Source organism: Rhinolophus sinicus, linkage group LG02 (assembly GCF_036562045.2).
Source record: "Rhinolophus sinicus isolate RSC01 linkage group LG02, ASM3656204v1, whole genome shotgun sequence".
Lineage (NCBI taxonomy): Eukaryota > Metazoa > Chordata > Mammalia > Chiroptera > Rhinolophidae > Rhinolophus > Rhinolophus sinicus.
In genome coordinates this window covers 182,486,653-182,506,955 of record NC_133752.1, presented here as the reverse complement: position 1 = coordinate 182,506,955, position 20,303 = coordinate 182,486,653, and the positions used below count along the sequence as shown (strand labels likewise).

The window sequence follows — 20,303 nt, the reverse complement described above, 5'->3', positions numbered from 1 at the left end:
TATAAAAAATAATGTAGAACAATCCTCCACATTCCCATTTAACTTCCTTATTCTCTCAATGTTAATGAAACTAAGTTCCAGGAGCTTCTTTGTCCTGGGAATGTAGTTTATAGGATTCATGTGAAAGCTTGGCATCTGTCACTGGATGAGTCCATGTTCATGAATAATGTTATTGACCCTTGTAGGTGGAGTCATGAAAAATGTCCTCAGTGCTTCAGTTGGAACATGTTCATATTTAAGTGATGAGCAACATGAACCACCCAATATCGAAGTAAGTGTTTCCATTGCAAGATTGGATTCCAGCAGCAGCCCCTACTGCAGTCTTGTGTTTCACATATGCTAAGAAGAGATTGTGATCACCCACTATAAAACTTTCATCCACCCAGAGCTGCATTATTTACACTGACCTATCTCTTTTCCCTCCTGCACGCATTATTTCTCTTGGTCCATCCCAGTTTCCTGTATAGTTTGGGAATAATAGAACTGGAGTCACCTTCCAAAGGCTTTATTTCATGTGGCATTCCCTCCTTGAATGTTATCACCCTGTGGGTGACATTTGTTTGTCTATTTGTGTTTTGAGGAGGAACAGGACTTATCTCAGAATCTGAGTGGTCGGTAGAATTTGTGGAATAAAAAATTAATATGTTATATACTAGCATGCATTCCAAATTTTGATGAAGATTATGGTTCCTCACAAAGGCAGCAGTTAATACAGTGTCTTTTTTTATCAGATTGAAGGACCAAATGATATTAAAACTCGGGGTAGTTAATTTCCTGTGTAAACCTATACAAATTGGTTCAGAGCCACACTAGGAGGAGAAAGATTCTTAATAAAATGACTTGGTTTAAAACTCTATTTAGACAATTTAGAGGCAGTCATACCTTATAAAGCATTTTTAATTTTTCCCACAACTGTAAATTTGTATGCTAATTAAACAATAAATAAAAAGGATATTAAATCAAATTTGGAGCAAACTTTGACTGTCATTCTTTGTAGCTTATTAAAACATGTTATTTTAACTGCATGTGAGTGCCACGTCACTTGACATATAATTCATGCAACAAGGAACAACAGCATACTCATTTCTTTCAGGTGAATAAAATGCTCTTTAGCTGACAGTTTGGACAATTTCAGTGGCTCATTACCCTTTTCAAGAACTTAAAAGGCTTAGTAAATGCCTTCTTTAATATGTGAAGTACCATTCTAATTAAATGAGTTACCTGACATCTGCCTCCTTAAGAGATTGCTAGTGGAATTTAATTGCTTGATGCGAATACCTGTATACATACATTCAGCCAACATTCCCATCTCTTTGCATTTCCTGAGTCGACACTCTTGGCACTTTCTTCGCATGTACATATCCATCACACAGTTGCCCCCATTTTTACACTTGTATACAGCATTTTTGGTAATGCTTCTCCTGAAGAAACCTGTGGAGGAAACACAGAAAGGAGTAAAAAGTCTCCTGACAACATCCACTCAGAGAGACACATTAGGATTGAGAGGCCCAAGCATTTCCTCATGAACCCCTGGAGAGCACCTCGGCAATCCTTGAGTATACTGTAGACACAGGTACTTTCAACTGTACTGCATCATCCAGAAAGTTGCTGTTTTGAATTTATCTAAAAAATAAAGACGTTTGCCTTGTAGTCTCTCTTAGGAAAAATTTTAGTCCGTTTTTTCAGGATAGATTACTTTCATTATAACTTCATTGGAGGACAATTATGTGTCGGTGTACTCTAGGTGCTGGCGGTCAAAAGGCCAATAAGTCATCCCTGCCCTCTTAGAGTCTACAGGCTGGTTGAGGACAAAGCCATGCAAACAAGCATACAAGTGAAATTAAGCCTTCGTGGGCTGTGCAGAGGAGGCAGGGAGAATGGTCAGTTTTGGAGGAAGAGGTCGGATTCGGAAGGGAGTGCTACGCTAAGTCTTGGAAAACGAGCTGCAGTTTACCAGGCAGACAAGGAGAGGTCACATTCAAGGTTCCAATTCAGTACTTAATATGCCCAGCTTGGTGTAATAATAAAAATGCCAACCTTGATTTAAAAGCAAACATCTCTCCTGAGAAGGTGTAGCCACAGCTGTAGCCTGCTGCAGTTAAGCTGTGTAGAATTGGGCAGGGGACGTGACTGGCTTCCTTTCTGCTTCTTTGCTCCACTTTCCATTTCTACTCTTTCTCCTCCATCTGGCCAACCTGACACTTTCAGAGTCAAGGTAGAGTGGTGACTAAGGAGAGTATGGTGGGCGGTGAGGGAAGAAGTGACAGGAAAAAGTGCTTACTTGCCTGTATTGTGAGAAGCTGGCTTATGCCCAGCAAGTTTCTGAAGTTGACTTTCTTCTTTGGGTTGGGTTCTTTAGAGAACTCCTCCCGTTACTGGGATAGTTTCCTCTGCAATTCCTCAATGAGGGGAAATACAGCTCTATTCTAGCCCATGGCTTTTACCTCCTTCCACATCTAGGAATTTGGTAATTCACCTTTATCCTCTTGATGCTGAAGTCCTTCCATGTGGCCCTCTTACCATGGACTTAAGATAACCCCATGCCAGCTTTCTCTGGTCCAACAAACTCTGTGGGGCACAGAAATCTCTCCCACTTCTCCATAAGTAGTCAGCCACCCTTCCTCTTGCCCTTTCAACTTCTCAAGTGAAATTCAGATGCCAGTCTCCTTCAGTTTCAGGGGATATGTCAATCTCTTCAAGTGATCCTATTGAAGGCCCTTTCATTGGGCCTCAGGTAGCAGAACCTCCTTAGTGTATATAGATTTTACCTGGGGAAGGGGGTACACCTTCTCCTAATTCTCACAAAAGTACCATACGTTCCAGTGGTTGCCCCTAGTGGTAGACACTCACATCTCACACTCACCCCTTTGCAGTGGGGATATGGGATTCACAGCCCACTAGTCGCGTGCTCCAAAATCTTTGGAGCAAGAGGGCTCTATAATTTCCAACGCCTGCCCACTTCATGCCCTCAAAGTAAGTGAGGTATTTAATTAGTTCTTGACTACCCATTGCAAGACGGGAATGTAGCATCTACTGTCTTCCTGCCTGTGCAGAAATTGAGACAGCAAGAATCCTTCCTATTTTAACAGCCTGTTGGAATAACATTTATTGAGCACTCATTAGTTGTTGTTCTAACCACTTTACCTGCATTTAGTTTTTTAACCCTGATATCAACTTTATGATGAAGATAATGGTATATGTCCCCGTATTGCAGATGAAGAAAAAGAGGCACAGAGAGCTTAAGTATGAGTACATTGGCCATGACCACGGTGACTAAGTGGACTAGAGGATTCAAAGCCAGGTGGTCACCAAAGCCCACACTCTTAAGCAATATGTTTATCATAATTGCCTCCCTTGGGTCACAAGAGAGTAGTATAACTTAATATTAAGTACCTACTATCTGAAAGCTGCATTCTCTGACCTGGGAGATACCAAGAGGAGTAAAACATTCCTTGCCCTCAGAGTTTCCACCTTAATGGGAAGACAGAAATAAATGCCCAGCATAATATAAGACGGAGTAATAGGATAGCTAATTAAATAATAAATCATTGAAATGTAGATGAAACATGATCATTTCAGGGCCACACCATATGCTTGTGAAGGTTGTGCCAGATTTAAGGGGGGAAAGCAGCAATTCCATCACAGACATGGAGATATGCATATTTGTTATGACAGTCTTTCAAGCAGAAGGCAGTAAAAGATTATTCTAGTAAACTACGTATAATGTGACAATTTCCCAACAGCTAGAAGTCAAGCATCTTGAGGAAAAAGAGTTTATAGGCTGAGATTAATTCCAAGTAAGGGGTATCAGGGAAGAATTCATAATGAAAGTAGAATTTGAGCTGGACCTTAGAGAATAAGTAGGATTTTGAAACATGGCCTGTGAAGAAGGAAGGATATTCTGGGAAACGAGGAAAGGCAGGGAGTTATGGTAACTCCAAGGGACGGTAGATAATCTAATCCATCTTGACGGGAAGTTCGAACATGGGGCTGAATTAGCGGGAGAGGGGTGAAGGCATATAGTGGGACAGAATATGGTTAAATTCCTGTGAATGCCAAGCAAAGGAGTTGAGTCTTTACTGTGTAGACAGAGAAGCCATTAAAGGGTTTTGGGCTTTGGCAGGAGAGGGTATGTCCTAACCTGCATGTTGGGAAGAATCCTTGGTGCAAGCTGAAAAGTGCAACAGGGAGACTGGAGACTGGAGGCAGGTGACTGTTACCAGGCAACAGGTGATTGATGCCTGGACTTGATGTGAGGCACTGAGAACAGGGAGGGGGAAACAGGAACCTTGAGGACTTGGTCACTAACTAAATATGACAGCAGAGGCTGAAGGAAAATTTAGAGATCTCAAGGTTAAAAAGTGATAGACTTGCTTGTGAATTTGTTACTTGGCATAACTTGCAGTAGGAACAATCTTCCTGTTTTCTTAAATGTCAAATTCAACCACAGAAAATCTTAAAAAAAAAACACTGTGCTTCAGACGAAAGTTGATATTGGGAGTGCAAATACCAAACTATGCAGTTTTAAAGAAACTACCGGCAAAAATAATTTTTTGCCAGGTACCAAATCACTGAGCTCAACGACCACTTTAGCCTTTCTAAGCCAGTGTTTCTACTCATCTTCAGCCCCTCCCAGGAACAATTCCCTTTCAAACTGTCAGATACTGAGAGCTCATTAGTTAACAGAAATAAAACTCCTTATTCCAAGATGAGTCAAAGGATCAGTGTGCAGGAAAATTCTGCAGGTTTTTTTTACTCTGGTATAAACCGAGACAGAAATCATTATCATCTCAATAGCTGAATTAATTAGCTTTCATTCTGAGATGGCAACACAATATTATCATTATATCACTTAACCATGGGTACATATACTGTATTTATACTTATGCAAATCTATCCACACACACACCTGTGCCTCTCTATCTTGTGCATATTCAACAATGCCCATATCAGAAAAGTCATTTGAAAATGAATGGAAAGGAAATTCACTGAGGAACAGAGGCTCCCTGGTAACAAAAGATGAGTAGACAGGCCTGGCACTGCCATCTGAAGAATGTGTAGTCTAGGGGGAATTCCTGGCATGGCAGGAGAGTAAAATGGATCCCTCAAATATGCAGAATGTTTCACATCTTGCTTTTCTGCTTCTTTATGCTCATGGAATCCACATACCACACTCTACCCTCAACTCATACACATGTGTGTGCATGTGTACAGACACACGCGTATATGTGCACATCAGACTCCAGTAACTGACAGTAGGCTATCCATTACTTTGAAATCAATAAAACTGTCGGTTGTTTAAAACTTTAAGGGTCTCTGTGCTATTTAAACAATACACACACAGAGCTGAGCAACTAGTGATCTTTACATCCAATGCTGCCCAAGAGACTTAGCCTTTATGTCTGTCTCAACACACCTTAGAACAAAAAGCACTCCCCCACCCACTTATATAGGACTTATTTTGTATCAGACACTGTTCTAAACACTTTGCCTATGGTGAGTCATTTAATATTCATAACAATCCTATGAGATAGAGTCTACTATGATCTCCCTTTTACAGATAAGAGACTGAGTTACACAGAGATGATGCAATTTGCTCAAGACCTTACAGATAGTAAGTCGCAGAGCTCAGATCTGAACCTCAACAGGCAAGGTTTCAAACTGTGCTCTTAACCACTACCTTATGCTGTCCTTCTAAGTAAGGAGTTTGCATTCCTAAACATTATCTTCAGACATTAATCTTCCCAAATCCCACACAGCATGTCAAGTGCTCCATGTTTCTTCTCTTTCGGCAAAACTTCAGAAACATTCTACTCTTTCTTCCCTACCCCTGCCGTCGTTTCCACGTCTGTCTCTGTTAAGGAAGCTGCAAACAGGTACAAACTAGAGAGAAGGGCTGCTAACACTACAAAAGTAAGCTTTGGTCTCGACCACACAATTTTTTAATCTAGGATCTTGGTCTTTCTTCTTGAGCTTCTTGCTGAAATTTTTAGAACTTGGTAATAGACTCCCTATCACTTGGCAAGGGCTGTTTCAGAATATTGTGTTTTGAAAGACAAAACCCTCAAACTTCTGAGATAAAGTTGATGAAAATTATTGTAGACCATTTCATTGTCTAATCGTTGACTTTAAGTTTGTTTTTTTAATATTTAGAGAGCCACCAACAAATGTCTACCTGACTTTGCCAGCACTTAGCTTTTGCCAACTACAATTTCTATTGATTTTTTTCTTAAATAGTTTTAAAAGCACTGACTTTAAGTTATGTGTGAAAGTTACCTAACATCATTCATAAGTAGACAACTCTACAAACAACTTATCAGTCAAAGGGCATTCATCAAACTTTTACACACCCTTCTGTCAAAATATACCATGAAAATATGTATTATGTATGTATCATAAAATGAAGGAAAAGTTCATTGACACAGCATAGTTTAGAAAAGAGTTTGAAAACAACCTCATCCATGTATCAAAAATGTTGATGAATCTCTGAAAGACAGAAAACAGAGTAAATGTAGAAAGAAACGTGGCACAGTACAGGTGCAGGAGAATGCGGTGGGGGAAGCTCCAAGTTCAGATACAAGGTGATGCAGACGCGAAGTGTTCATGGGGGTCACTGTGCTAAGCCAGGAGTTGGCTAACTATGGCCTGCAGAGCAAATTTGACCCCTGTCTATTCCTGTGTGGCCCACAACCAAAGAATGGTTTTAACATGTTAAAGGTTGAAAAATAATCTCAAAAGAAGAATAATATTTTGTGATAGGTGCAAACTATATAACATGCAAATTTCAGTATTCCCAAATAAAGTATACTGGAACACAGCCAAGCTCATTCATTAACATGATGTCTGCTTTCCCACTACAAGGGTGGAGTTACACAGTGGTGACAGAGACCTTAATATCCAGAGCCTAAAATATTACTGACGGGTCCTTTACAGAAAAGGTTTGCCAACCCCTGTGCTAAACCATGAATAGCAGTAATATTTGCATTGAGTGTCAAGCAACGAATATAAGCCAGAGGAGGAGGGCAATGCCCAGGAGAAAACGGAGAGTCCTCTTGCCCAGAAGACAAGGACCAGAACATTCTATCCAACAGCATACCTTGTCCTCCCTCCTGCTCTCTGAAAACAGGCTGCTCTAACAAAGAGCATTCTCAGAGCAGGGAATCAGAGGCTATTCAGTGAGATCACCCTCCTTTCTAGAGTCATTTGGGAATTGCCTTTGTCAGAGTCTGACTTGCAAGCTGCTCTATGTCTGTTTCTCCTTTTGCCTTAACCTATTAATAAAAAATGCAGGGCCAAAGTGTAAAACACTGAAAGGTATCGTATTGATAAGTCTACTTACACAAGCTACATGTTAATGGTTTTTAACATCTTTCACATAAGAATTTTTTAAAAGCTTAATTTATTCATCAGCTCAACCATATAACCGAACTGGGAAAGAAAATAAATCTACCACGTGTTAGTACTGTAAATAAATATAATAAAGCCTAACAATTTTTTAAAAGGTCATTTGATTATTTGGCCTAATGATTTTGGATGACCAAGAAATAAATTATCTCTCACTCAAGCTCAGAATAAAAGGCATTGTAATTGTTGTTAATAATAATAGTAATAATAATAATAAAGACAGAACCCTCACATTCTTTGTCAGTATCCTTCATGTGTTCCATCCATCTCTTTTCCATTGTCTTTTTACCACTTATCTTTATTTAAAATTATCTTACCGTTTCTTGAAGAATTCATTCTTTTCTATGGTTCAAACGTCAGTAGATATGAAAGGAAATAAAGTAAAACACCTCCTTCCCATACTTCTCCCCAAGCTATCCAGTTGTCCTTCCCAGAGACAATCAATCTTATTTGCTTTTTATTTTTGTGTGCATGAGTGTATGTACCCTTAAAAAATTATCTCCTTTAATTCTGGGTTGAATTAGATTAAACTCAACTCTCTACCTGCTCCATACCTACACTTGAGTAGCCTCAATGCATAAGGAAGAAATATACAACCATATTGGCAGTTTTATTTACTCCTAACAATAAATCTGGAGCATCATACACTCTGTAGCATTCCTAGTCAGTACCTTCTTCCACTCCCATATTTTGTTACAACTTCTCCTCTTTAACCTCCCAACACCACCTCCTAACATCACTTCCCCACCTATGACTCTCAGCTAATGACTGAGTTTTTACTTGACTGAGAAAACTCAACCTATCAATAGAGAATTCCCACATGTACCACCATGAGATCTATTAGCTTATCTGTATCTGCACCACTTAATCTTCCTTCCTTCTTTTTATTAAAGATGGACTGGTTCTGTTCTAAGCCAATCCCACCTTAAAATAAAACACTCTTTGAGCCCCACTCCTCCATGCATCGTCTTGTTTCTCTGCTCCCCTTTATGGCAAACCTTCTTGAAAAAGTAGTCCATATACCCCTCTAAGCAAAAGCAATACTTAGAGGGGAAATATAGAGCATTGAACACATGTATGAGAAAAGAAGAAAGAACTAAAATCAACAATCTAAGCTACTGCCTTAGGAAACCAGAAAAGAAGAGCAAATTAAATCAAAAGTAAGCAGAAGAAAAGAAATAATAAAAATTCGAGCAGAAATCAGTGAGATTGAAAATAGGAAAACAATGGAGAAAATTAATGAAACAAAAGCTGGTTCTTAAAAAAATCAATGAAGTGGATAAATCTCTAGCAAGTCTAACCAATAGAAAGAGAGGCAAATTACTAATATCAGAAATGAAAGAGGGATTATTAATACTAATCCTATGGACATTAAATAGATAGGAATATTATAAATAACTCTATGCCTTCTCTGTCTTTTCCTCTGTATTCGTGGGGAGGGCAGATGGTTCCATAGAAATAAACTATTTAAATGACCGAAAAACCAAAATGCAAAATGCTAAAAGCAAAAGTACAAGTGGTTATCAGTGATTGTCCCTGGGGAGCAGCACTTGGGGTGCAGAGGGTTGGAATGGGCCTTTCCCAATTATATGCCCTTTTAACAAACTGACTTTTGAATCAGGCATACTCATTGCTTTTTCAGTGATAAAGTCATCTAAAGGAGTTGACAGCAAAGATCCACTGATGCCCTCACTCCTACTGTATCTTTTGAGAGGATGAAGGGAAAGGTCATGATGCTTTTTAACTGAGCATGTTTTTGACAGCCATTTAGACTCCCAGGTAGGTAAACTCCCAGGAGCTGGATGCTTAATTAATTAATAGAAAGAAAAATCATTGTGAAGATTGTATATGATCCAAATTAGGCAGGCCAGATGAACAGAAGAATAATGAGGATAAATTAATAAAAATTAATCAACAAAATAACAATAACTAATGCTTATTGAGCACTTAAGTATGCCAGATACAGAATAGATGTTTTAAACACAATGCTTCATTCATTTTTTTCTTCACAAGAACCTAATGACAATAATACTAGAAGACATTAAGGTTTTACCACTGGAAAGTACCATGTTAATTGCTTTACAAACATTATCTTATTTAACCCTCTTGACAACTCCTAGATACCTTTCTCAAAGCGTTGTCCTGAAGATTAAACGTTAGTACATCTACAGCCTTCAGATAAAGCCTGCACATAATAATCACTTGATATATGTTTATCTGTCTATCAATCCATCTGTCTTCATCAACGTCATCATTACCACCATCATCACCATCATCATCCCACCCTCCTCCTCATTATCTTTATTACTATCTTCATTTTGCAGGTGAAGAGTCTGAAGCCCAGAGATGTTAGGTAACTTGGAACAGCTGGAAAGAGAATCAGCTGGGTTTGGAATCTAGGTTGACTGCCTTCAGAATCCTTCTTTTCCCATGATTTTTATAACACATTACCGAAGGCTTCCAATGCAGTGAAATAGTTTAAACACCACCCCTTGCATCCCACTCTAAGATAATTTGACCTATAGAGAGATCATTAGGATCATTATTAAATTTTATAAAATCATATGCCAAAATAAAATAAGATCTTAGTATGTGTTTGAGACAGTGCACCTCAGCCCTGACCCATAAACAAAAGGCACATTGAAAACATTATTCTATACACTAGAAGAGTTTCAATCATTCTGAAATCTTTTCTCGAACTTCAGGACTAAATCTAACGCTGGTTCACGATCTTCTATAAAAATATATTCAAAGAACAATAGGTCACCCATTGACACATAAAATGTCTTTTAAGAATTCTACTATTCTCTCACTGATAGGTATAGAGTTTCGTGGCCTAGAAAAGAATGTGACTGACACTGACCTATTTGGAAATGTGACCACTTGAAATTTCCAGTCAGATGCAGATCAGACTTGTTAGTTGAGGTTTGAAGTTTAAATCAAAATTCATTCAGACATTAGCATATTTCCATATGCTCTACTGATAACCAAGGGGAAAGACAGCTCTCGATTTAATCTAGTGTTGAGCAAATGGCAGTTCTTGTCATTCTGCGTTATGCTTGTGTTCTGCAGTTACATTTAAAACAAAATCAAAATTGCTCTCATTGATGCCATAAATGTCTACAATAAATAAATTATTCAGAGAAATTAAAATATTTCTAACAAAAACAGATAGAGAGACTAATGAAATCAGAAAGTTTAACCATGATCTTTGTTTCAAGTTTTTAAAATTTTTCTTTTGTGTGTGTGTGTGTGTGTGTGTGTGTGTTTAAGTATCAGATCTGTAGTGAAGTCCTAAAGCAAGAGCACTGCCAGGATCTTTACATATAAAAATCTAACTTGTCCTCACAATGACCCAGTGAAAGAGATATTATCCCTATTTTGCAGATGGGAGGCTCGGAAAAGTCAAACATTTTGCAAATTAAGGATTGGCTAGCTAGATATCCTCTGTACCTCCCTCTATTCTGGTGTGTGTCCTCTACTGTAAAGGCAGGAAAGTTGAACCCAGTCTTTCCCAGACTCTCTTGCAGCTAACATTGTGGATATGATTTAAGCTCTGCCAAGCAGATGCCCTTGAAAAACATTTGGAAAGTGGAAGTGAAGCAAGAGCTGTGCCCTTGCTGCTTCTGTTGCTGCTGATGGCAAGCAGGATCATGGAGTTTTACTAATGCTAGCTTTGAGGACATTGAGAGGCAAGACACAGGGCATTCACGGTTTGTATTTATAGGTTTAGTAGGCAAGCCATGCCTCTGGGCCCACTAATTGTGGTAAAACAGCTTCCTGATCCCTAGATGGCAGCTAAGGTGGCACTTCCTGGAGCCAACAGTTCTTGTGTTAGCTTCCCGATTTCCCATTTTCTTGAATAGCCACTGCCCTGGCAGACCAGTTGTGGAGTGTGGCTCTCAGAATCCTCCAGGAGGCTCAGCATAGAACCTGCTCCTCTGCCTTTCCAACTTCTGTATTAATTGTTTTCTACTTGAAATTTTGGTTTCTGTTTTATTTCACTGAACCCTGACTGATATATTAAGTACCTTGCTTATTTGGTCAAGAAGTACAGAGCCTAGATTCAATGCATGCCTGTCAAACCCCAAAGTCCACACTCCCTTTGATGGAAAGTCATTTTGCATCTGGTAAGCACAGATATCCAAGGGGTATGGGGTCGGGGGACCAAGTTGGTCAAGCTGTTAGGCCTGCCTGGCATGGGGCACTGGTTCCTTCACTTGTTTGTTGCCCTATTCTGTGTACCTCCTCCCTATGCAGTAAGCTAGGACAATTTCATTTGTTTTATCAAGAGAATATATACAAAGCACAAAGGAGCCAATTATTGCCTTTTCATTCATCATGGCCTAAGTTCTGAGATCCCAGACACTAAATTTCCCCAAGTTGGGTAAGCAGACAATCAAAGAGGAAATGAAAAGAGCTAAGAAGTTAAGAAGTACCCGAGAAGGTCTTGAGCTCTCTCTCTCCACCCCTCCCCCTCATCTCCACACTAAGTCCTGAGGTGGGTGAAGTGAAAGATTATAGAAACTCCATGTCATTCAGGAACCCTAGACCAGAGGGATTCTTACACCCTTTCTTGGGGAGAGCCTGGAGAGGCCCTCAGGGTTCCCTGCACCCAGAGTGATAACGAAGCAGATGAAATGGTTGCATGGTTTCTCTGGGCAGCCAGACTTCCCAGCATGCCACTGGGGCAGCATCAGGAACCCACCCACCTGAGCTCCAAGGAAATAGGTGGGCCAGACAGAAAGGAGGAGTGTGCCCAGGACCCCAGCACAGAGCCTCAGAGACCTTTCCTACTGGTGACTGAAGACCAGCTAGAACAACATTCTAATGGATACCATTCCAATGCTATGTTAACAGCATTGAGCACCAAAGCCCCACTACCAGCGCCCAATCCCTCCACAAGGCTGCATCATCCTGGCATTTAGATAAAACCTCAGAACAAGGTTTTTTGTTTTGGGATTTTTTTGAGGGGTAGGGGCGGGGGTGGGGGGAGTAGAATAATCCTGAATTGAATGAAATGAAATTGAATTAAATCCAATTATACAGAGTAAGGTTACATTTTTTGTACACAGGCCATGAGTGTTGTGCTCTCACTACACAGCTTCCAGTTAATTCTGACACTGACCCTTGAGAGTCATTGATCTAAAACAGAGGTCAGCAAACTACAGCCAGGTGCATGAGTCAAATTCAGCCATTGCTCGTTTTTTTTGTTTGTTTGTTTTTTTTTAGGTTTAAAATTTTCTGAGATTAAGTAAAGCCATAGCCATGCCCCTTCTTTGCATGGCTGTGTTTGCAGAGTTGCGCAATTGCAACAGAGACTGCTACGGATTAAAGCCTAAAATATTTACTATCTGATTCTTCACAGAAAAAATTGCCAACCTCTGGTATAGAACATGGGTTCAGCCTGGCTCCATCTCATCTGCTTCCTTGCACTCTGGTCCTTTTGCTGCCACCACGGAGGCAAAGTGTCAGATCAAAATCAGTGAAAAAGCTCTGTCTCCCTCTGCTCTTAAAAAATATACCTACTTCCAGATTCAGCCTTTCTTTCCTTAACTACAAGCATCGGTTTTCTTTTGACCACTTTTCTGTCTCCTTGTCTCCTGTGACCCCGTATTTCCCTGGGTGCCTCCTATTTCTGACTTCTATTTCACATCCTTTATGGGCTTCTCTTCCCCTGCCTGCTTTTAAAGTTGGTGGGTTTTTTTGTTTTTGTTTTTGTTTTGTTTTTTTTGGGGGGCTGGGGGTTGTCCTTGGCACACTGGTCTTACTCTATTCACTCTGCCATGCTCTTAATTCTTCTGAGGAGGATCAACGTTCTCTACAGCCTTCACCTGTGAGAAGGTAAGCTGGCCCAGGTGACTGAGTTTAGGGGTTTATTCCCTTGGTTTGGACAATACTGATACCGTAACACCCAAATAAGCACTTCATTTTTTTCCTTTGGCCACCAAAGTAGTCAATATCAGCCTTAAACAAATAGCTTAAAGAGTAGAATGATCACTTAGTGGGAAGCAATAAAAGGCATCTTAACCTCGTGGTTAATAATAAAGGCTCTGGAATTAAATTTATAAGCTGTAGATTTGAAGCTCCACCCCTCATTAGCTGGGCAACCTTGGGTAAGTCGGTTAACCTCGTGTGCCTCAATTTCCTTATCTATGTAATAGGGATAAGGTATGAGAATTAATAAGTTTACTACTGAACTGTAGCAACTACATCACATAAGCTACTAGCACTGGCCTCCAAATCTCAGCTCCTTTTTGAAACATATGCTATTCCTCACCTTTCAAATAGGCACAGTAATACCTACTTTTCACAGTTGCTGTAAAGATCTGAAAAAATGTTGTAGCATTGGCATATCATTGGCACTGAAATGTGTGGGTTCAAAAGTATTTATAATGGGATTTTTCTTTTGAATCAGATTTTCAGAATAAACTATGCATATTCTTTTCTATTTCTCTCTAAGCAGGAAACGTGACTTAGATGAGACTTTGTGTGTTTCTAGTCCAGGCTTCTAGTCTACATTTTTATCTACTGAATTTTCCTTTTCATGACCTAATTTCATCCCCACCTTTGAGAATTTCACAATCACAGTGCACAACCAACCTGCCTGGCCAGATGAGTCACCTCAGGTACCTTTTAGATATGATTTACATTAGTAGTTCTCAAACTTGAGCCAGGAGGCCTTGATAAATCACAGATTCTTGGGCCGCATTCCCAAAAATTCTGATTCAGTAGGTCTGGGACAGGGCCTTCAAATTCACATTTCTCACAGCTTCCCACGTGATGCTGAGCTGGTATTCTGGACAAGGGACCACACTTTGAGTAGCACTGGTCTACACAGACAAGTTGGAGAAGCTTTTGGTAACAAATGAGTACCAAATGGAATAATTCTTGCCAAACGAATGATAATGAACTGGGCATCAATATTTATCAAGATGAGCAGAAAATAGTCACACTGCTGCTGTACTCTATGTTAATACATTCTAAGATCATAACAATAGTAGCAATAGGCATTTATTAAGTTTTGACTCTGTACCAGACTTTTTTCTAAGTCCTTTGCACATAAATTTATTTCTATATTTTGATTTTATGGATGTCTTTAAAAATTAATAATAGCATTCTGCGGATCATTTCTATGACCACCTTATACTGCCTTTCAAACTAAGTGCCCTCATTTTTGTTTGTGTCTGTGATCTCATTAAAAGTAAGAGGTACGATTTATTTGTGAAGAGCTATGAAAATGTGGCCAAGGTTAACATAATATGCATGGGATGTACTCAGCTCAGGGATGACCAAATGGAGCTCTAAGTAAACCAAGGTTTGGATGAACTAATTGTTTGAACAGAGGAAAGCAGTGGAAACTAAGGCCTCATATGACTAGTGGTATAGATATACGAAACTCTAAAAAAACTGCTTTTGTAACATTTTGAGCAACAAAACAACATAATCTAAACAGTCTGTTATTTTATAGATATCATATTTTAGTTTGTATTTACTTTTGTAAATTTGTTTTTGTTCTTTTGTTGTACAGAAATCTTGTTGTACTAAAAACTAACAGAAACAATTTAATAAAAGCAATTTGAATCAACATTAGAAACATGGCTCATTTCAAGAAAGCTTCACATATAATTTTAGTTTGAGAAACTCTATATTATAATAGTGCTTTTAACTGAATAACATAACTGAATAGTCGATCCCAGTGGTCCTCAGTGGGGTGATTTTGCTCCCCAGAGGATATTTAGCAATGTCTGCTGACATTTTTGGTTCTCACGACTAAGGGGCTGCTATTGGCATCTAGTGAGGAGAAGGCAGGGATGCTGCTAAACATCCCATAATGTGTATAAGACATGTCCACATAACAAAGAGTTATCTGGCCCAAAATGTCAGTAGCATTGTGCTTCAGAAACCCTGGTTAAACTTCTCTTTCATCAATTCGAAACAATCAGATGGGTGAGATGAACTATAGATATTTTTTGACTTATGAGATTTACAAACTAGGCTAGAAGACAAAACAAACAGATATGAAATAATTAGAACATTACAAACTGTGGTATTATAGATTCAGAAGATTTAAAGAAGAACCTCAGAAGCCAAATAATACAATTTACCATGCTATGTAGAAATTTCCTGTATGAGGACTCAAGCCTGATCATCTAACCTCTTTTTGTTTTTTGTGTTGTTTTTTTTTTGTTATTTCACACAGTTCAAATTTATTTGCTTTCTTTCTTTCTTTTTTTTATTAGTTTCAGGTGCACAAGACAAAGTAATACTTAGACGTTTATCATTTATAGCCCTCACACTATGTGAACCCACCTCCCCCCATCCACTATCCCTCTGACATTGCACAGAGCCATTACATTTCCACTGTCTCTATTCCTAATGCTGTACTCCGCTTCTTGTAAGTATATATATATAAGTACCTATATATAGTTGGCATTATATATAAGTACCTATAAGCATTATATATATAGTTGGCATATATATAAGTACCTATATAATTATAGTTGGCATTCATTATTGTTCAGCTTCAGGTGTACAGTGCAGTGATCAGGCATCTACATCATCCCTGATGTGGTCTCCCAAATGGGACATGTGTCCATCGGATACCCTACAAAATCTTTACAACATTATTGATTATGTTCCCCAAATTAATTTTCAAAACCCCGTGGCCATCTTGTGGTTACCAACTGTTTTCTAATCCCCTCACCTTCCCCCTTATCCCCAGCTCCCTGCCCATCTATCAACCCTGTTTTTCCTCTATGTCACCAAAACTATTTCTGATTAATTCATTCACTTATTCTTTTCTTTAGATTCCGCATATAAATGAGATCATATGGTATTTGTCTTTCTCTGTCTGACTTATCTCACTTAACATAATGTTCTCTAGGTCCATCCATGTTGCAAATGGTAAGATTTCTTTCTTCTTTATGGCTGCGTAATACTCCATTATATAAATGTACCACAGTTTCTCAATCCAGTCATCTAACCTCTTTTCGAATTTCTATAATGATGAGGATTTCATGATCACCTGAGGCATAAAGCCAATCTCATTGCTGGAAGTCTTGTTAGTATCAGAAAATTATTTCTTGAATTATGCTCCAAATATGCCATTCTGTACACTTATCTTTTGGTCCTCATTTGCCCTCCAGAGGAACAAACCCAGCCACTTTTTTAACTAGAGCTACTATGAAGCTCTTTTTCTTTTCTGTAGGTCAGCAGTTGATTTTTCAAAACTATGTGTAGAATTTTATATTTATTTTAATCCAACTTTCAGACTGGTCATTTTGAAAATATTTTGTTTTTCTAACAAATTAGCAACCTCTCCCTACTTTAGTTCAACTCTTTTTTTAAACTGTAACATAAGCAGATTTCCATCTTCATAACTCTGCCTGCTCAAGAAAAAGTTGTCACTAAATAGCAGGGAGTAGAAGTGTAATATTTAGTTTTATCATTTGGAGGTACAGAAGAATTAAGTACTATAAAAGACTTTGAATGTATTTTTACAAAGTAGAGTTACACAAACCAAGTACCAGCAATGAACATGGATTTTCATTATGTCATTCAAAAAACATTTATTCCATAATTAAGTACCTATTAATTACCTATTAATTAAAATTAACAGGCACTGTGTTGAACACTATGAAGAGTAACAGAACTGAAGAAGATGTAATCTATGCCTTCAAAGAATTTATAAATTCTTTTTACCTATAAAAACTTGACTCTCTACAAAAAAAAAAGAGGATTTTTGGAAGCCAGAAATGAGATCTTACAAATTTTCTTTACAGATCTGTTTTAATTTTAAATTTGGGGCATAAACACCATTAAAAAAAAATCTAGTGAAATCACACCAAGTTTTTAAGAGGTGACTAATATAGTTTTACACAATCTGATCATTTGAACTTTCAGAAGGTTTGAATGTCCTTGAGCCATTATTACGTGACTGTTTATTTTTATGGCAATCATTGGCATCTGGGAACCTGACTTTGGCACACTATTCAATAGATTTTGTCCAAGGGCAGCTCTTATTCAGCTTTCAATGTCGTAAAAGCTAGCACAGCACCTAACACATGGTATTCCATAAACATCTATTGAATGAAGAAAGACAAAGATAAATTGTTTAACCTACTAGTCCACTCTGTCCTTTCTTCTGAAATTTTACAAACTTATTGTCATTTGGAGAGCAATCACGTAGGAAGTTACACTGAGTCATTTTCATATTTTATGTGCTATAGTTTATCCATTCTAAATGGATAGCAACTCCATTGATTCCCCTACAGTCTCTCTCACAGAACTATGTTTCTGCTAAATTAAATGGTTGTTCAATATAAGCTACTTCTTTCTTTCCCTCTGTTTTTCTTCCTCTGTTTCTTTCTCAATTAACTAAAGTACATGAAAATGTATTTTAAAATATCTACTGAATAAAGTCCTATTCTCCTTGACCTTAATTTTAAAAGAGATAAATTCAAGCTTCTTTTACAAAAAAAAAAAAAAAAAAAGAAACAAGAAAAATAAATAAAATCTACAATCATAAATTTCTTTAAACTACATGTAAGGTTGTGAATAGGAAAAAGGTCACTTATATCTAAGCTAAATATTCTTACAGGCTTTACCTAGAGATCTATGATATCCCAATAAAGGTGAGGGGATAGGAAGAGGTAGATGCAAAAGAGGAGAAAATGGGAAGTTACCTGGAACAAAAGCAGAATCCATATTAAGAAATTTCAACAACCAATATAGTAAAATCTTAACAAGGAGAAAATAGCCAACCAAAAGATGCTTACCTTTGCACCCCTCACAGGTCAGTGCATTATAATGGTATCCAGATGCTCTGTCTCCACAAACAACACATAGCTCATCTCCTTTTATTCTCCCTGCGGATGCGCCCATTCGGGCCTTCTTTGTTACAGGAATCTCTGTTACCTCCGCCTGTCCTTGGTAGAAAGCCTCAGCTGGCATTCGCCTGAGTTCATATATTCCAGGAGAGTACCACTCTTCAGGCTGCTGGGGGTAGAAACCCAAGTTGGAATAATAGGATGATGAGGAAATCTGTGGTTGAACTTGGGGAAACTGAACATTGTTGTATTGGGAGTATGGTTCCACTTCTAGATTCTGTCCCAGAGTACCTGCTGCTTGTTCTGTTAGTACACCTGGACAAAAGTGACAACAAAACTGTAATTAATGTCATCATTTTATAAATTGGAGAGGCAGTTAAGCATATGGTTAGGAATGTGGACTCTAAGACAAGACAACTATTTAACTGTGTAAAAATTAACAACTCTTTTTATATCATAAAAGTCCCCATAAAGGATTAAATAACTAAATCAAAAGCTCAGAAAAATATCTACAACTTAAAGGACAGACCAAATACACATATCATTAATATGTGAAGAGCTCTTATACACCGATAAGAAAACACTCATCATGGGAAAAAGGGGGTCAAATATATGGTAACGGAAGGAGAACGAACTCTGAGTGATGAACACACAATGTGATATACAGATGATATATTACAAAATTGTACACCTGAAATCTATGTAATTTTACTAACCATTGTCATGCCAATAAATTTTTTAAAATTTAAAAAACAAAAGAAAGAAGGAAAATCAAACAGGAATGTTAAAAAAAAAGGAAAATGAAAAAGTATGTTAAAAAGAATTCAACATGGAACACATTCAACATTCCATGGAAAAAAGATAAAGAACATAAATAGACAGTTTTTAGAAATACAAACCTTAGAATGTTATAAACATCCAAAAATGTGCTCATGTTGCCAATAATTATTTTAAATTGAAATGACAATAAAAAAATCACAGTTTTCATCCTTAAATGCATAAAGGTTAAAAAAAGTTTGACAATATACATTCTTGGGAAAGGAAAATTCTTGGAGGGCAATTTGTCAATACCTTCAATACACATTCTTGGGAAAGCAAAATTCTTGGAGGTTAATTTCTCAATACCTTTCAGCATTTAAAACTCAAATAGTCTTTTAACCCAACAATCTACTGCTAGAAAATTTATTTTAAAGATATGCTTGCATCTGTATGAAAAAAAAAAAAGGTTGTGTAAAGATGTTTATTTGCAACAACATTTGTAAGAACAATAAATTGAAAATAATTTAAATATCCATCAATAGAAGTCTGATTAAACAAATTATATTATATCCATACACTGAAATGCTATGAAGACGTGAAAAAATAATGTAGATCTGTATGTGCTGACATGGAAAGGTTTCTACAAATGTTGCTATTTTTAAAAAACTAAGCTATAGAATAATGTTTATATTTGTGTATTAAGAAAAACTGTGTGTGTGTGTGTGTGTGTGTGTGTGTGTGTGTGTGTGTGTGAAAGAGAGAGAGAGTGAGAAAGAAAGAGAGAAAGAAGGGCAATTTGTTACACAATACAAAAAGAACTGGATAATGGTGACTATGAAACGTGAGATTGTTGCATTGTTTTTTGGAGTGGAAGATTAAAGTCTTTTTACTGTTTGTAATTTTTGCCATGTATATGTATAATTTTGATCGTTATAAAACAAAGGAGAAGCTTTTTAAAAAATGTAGTGCCTGGAATTAGTCTACCTGGGTTCAAATACCAGCTCTATTACTTATAATCTGTGCATGTTGGCAATTTACTTAACATCTTTTTTAAAATTTTTATTTCATTTATTGAGATGACATTGGTTAGTAAAATTATATTAGTTTCAAGTGTACAATTCTATAATACATCATCTATATATTGCATTGTGTGTTCAGCACCCAGAGTCAGTTCTCCTTTCATCACCATTTTCTCTTCAGATTGTATAAATCTTTCACCTTTTACTTAACATCTTTAAGTCTCAGTTTTGTCTTTATAAAACGGGATATAATAGCCACCTCATTAGGTGTGAGGATTAAATGAGGTAA

General features: G+C 37.7%; 1 protein-coding gene across 8 annotated transcripts in view; it reads right to left on the bottom strand.

Annotated features, from left to right (window-relative positions):
• The window catches only part of NR1H4 (nuclear receptor subfamily 1 group H member 4), a 67,669-nt gene that overhangs the window by 19,901 nt on the left and 27,465 nt on the right, over positions 1–20,303 (bottom strand). For 6 of the 8 annotated variants that reach the window (XM_019732179.2, XM_019732178.2, XM_074326207.1 and 3 more), the window contains 2 exons: positions 18,186–18,551; positions 1,279–1,431 (listed from right to left, as the gene is read on the bottom strand). In XM_019732179.2, the coding sequence (XP_019587738.1) occupies positions 1,279–1,431; positions 18,186–18,551 (519 nt within the window). The remainder of the gene's footprint in view (positions 1–1,278; positions 1,432–18,185; positions 18,552–20,303) is intronic. The other 2 variants (XM_074326209.1, XM_019732177.2) reach the window with 1 other exon arrangement.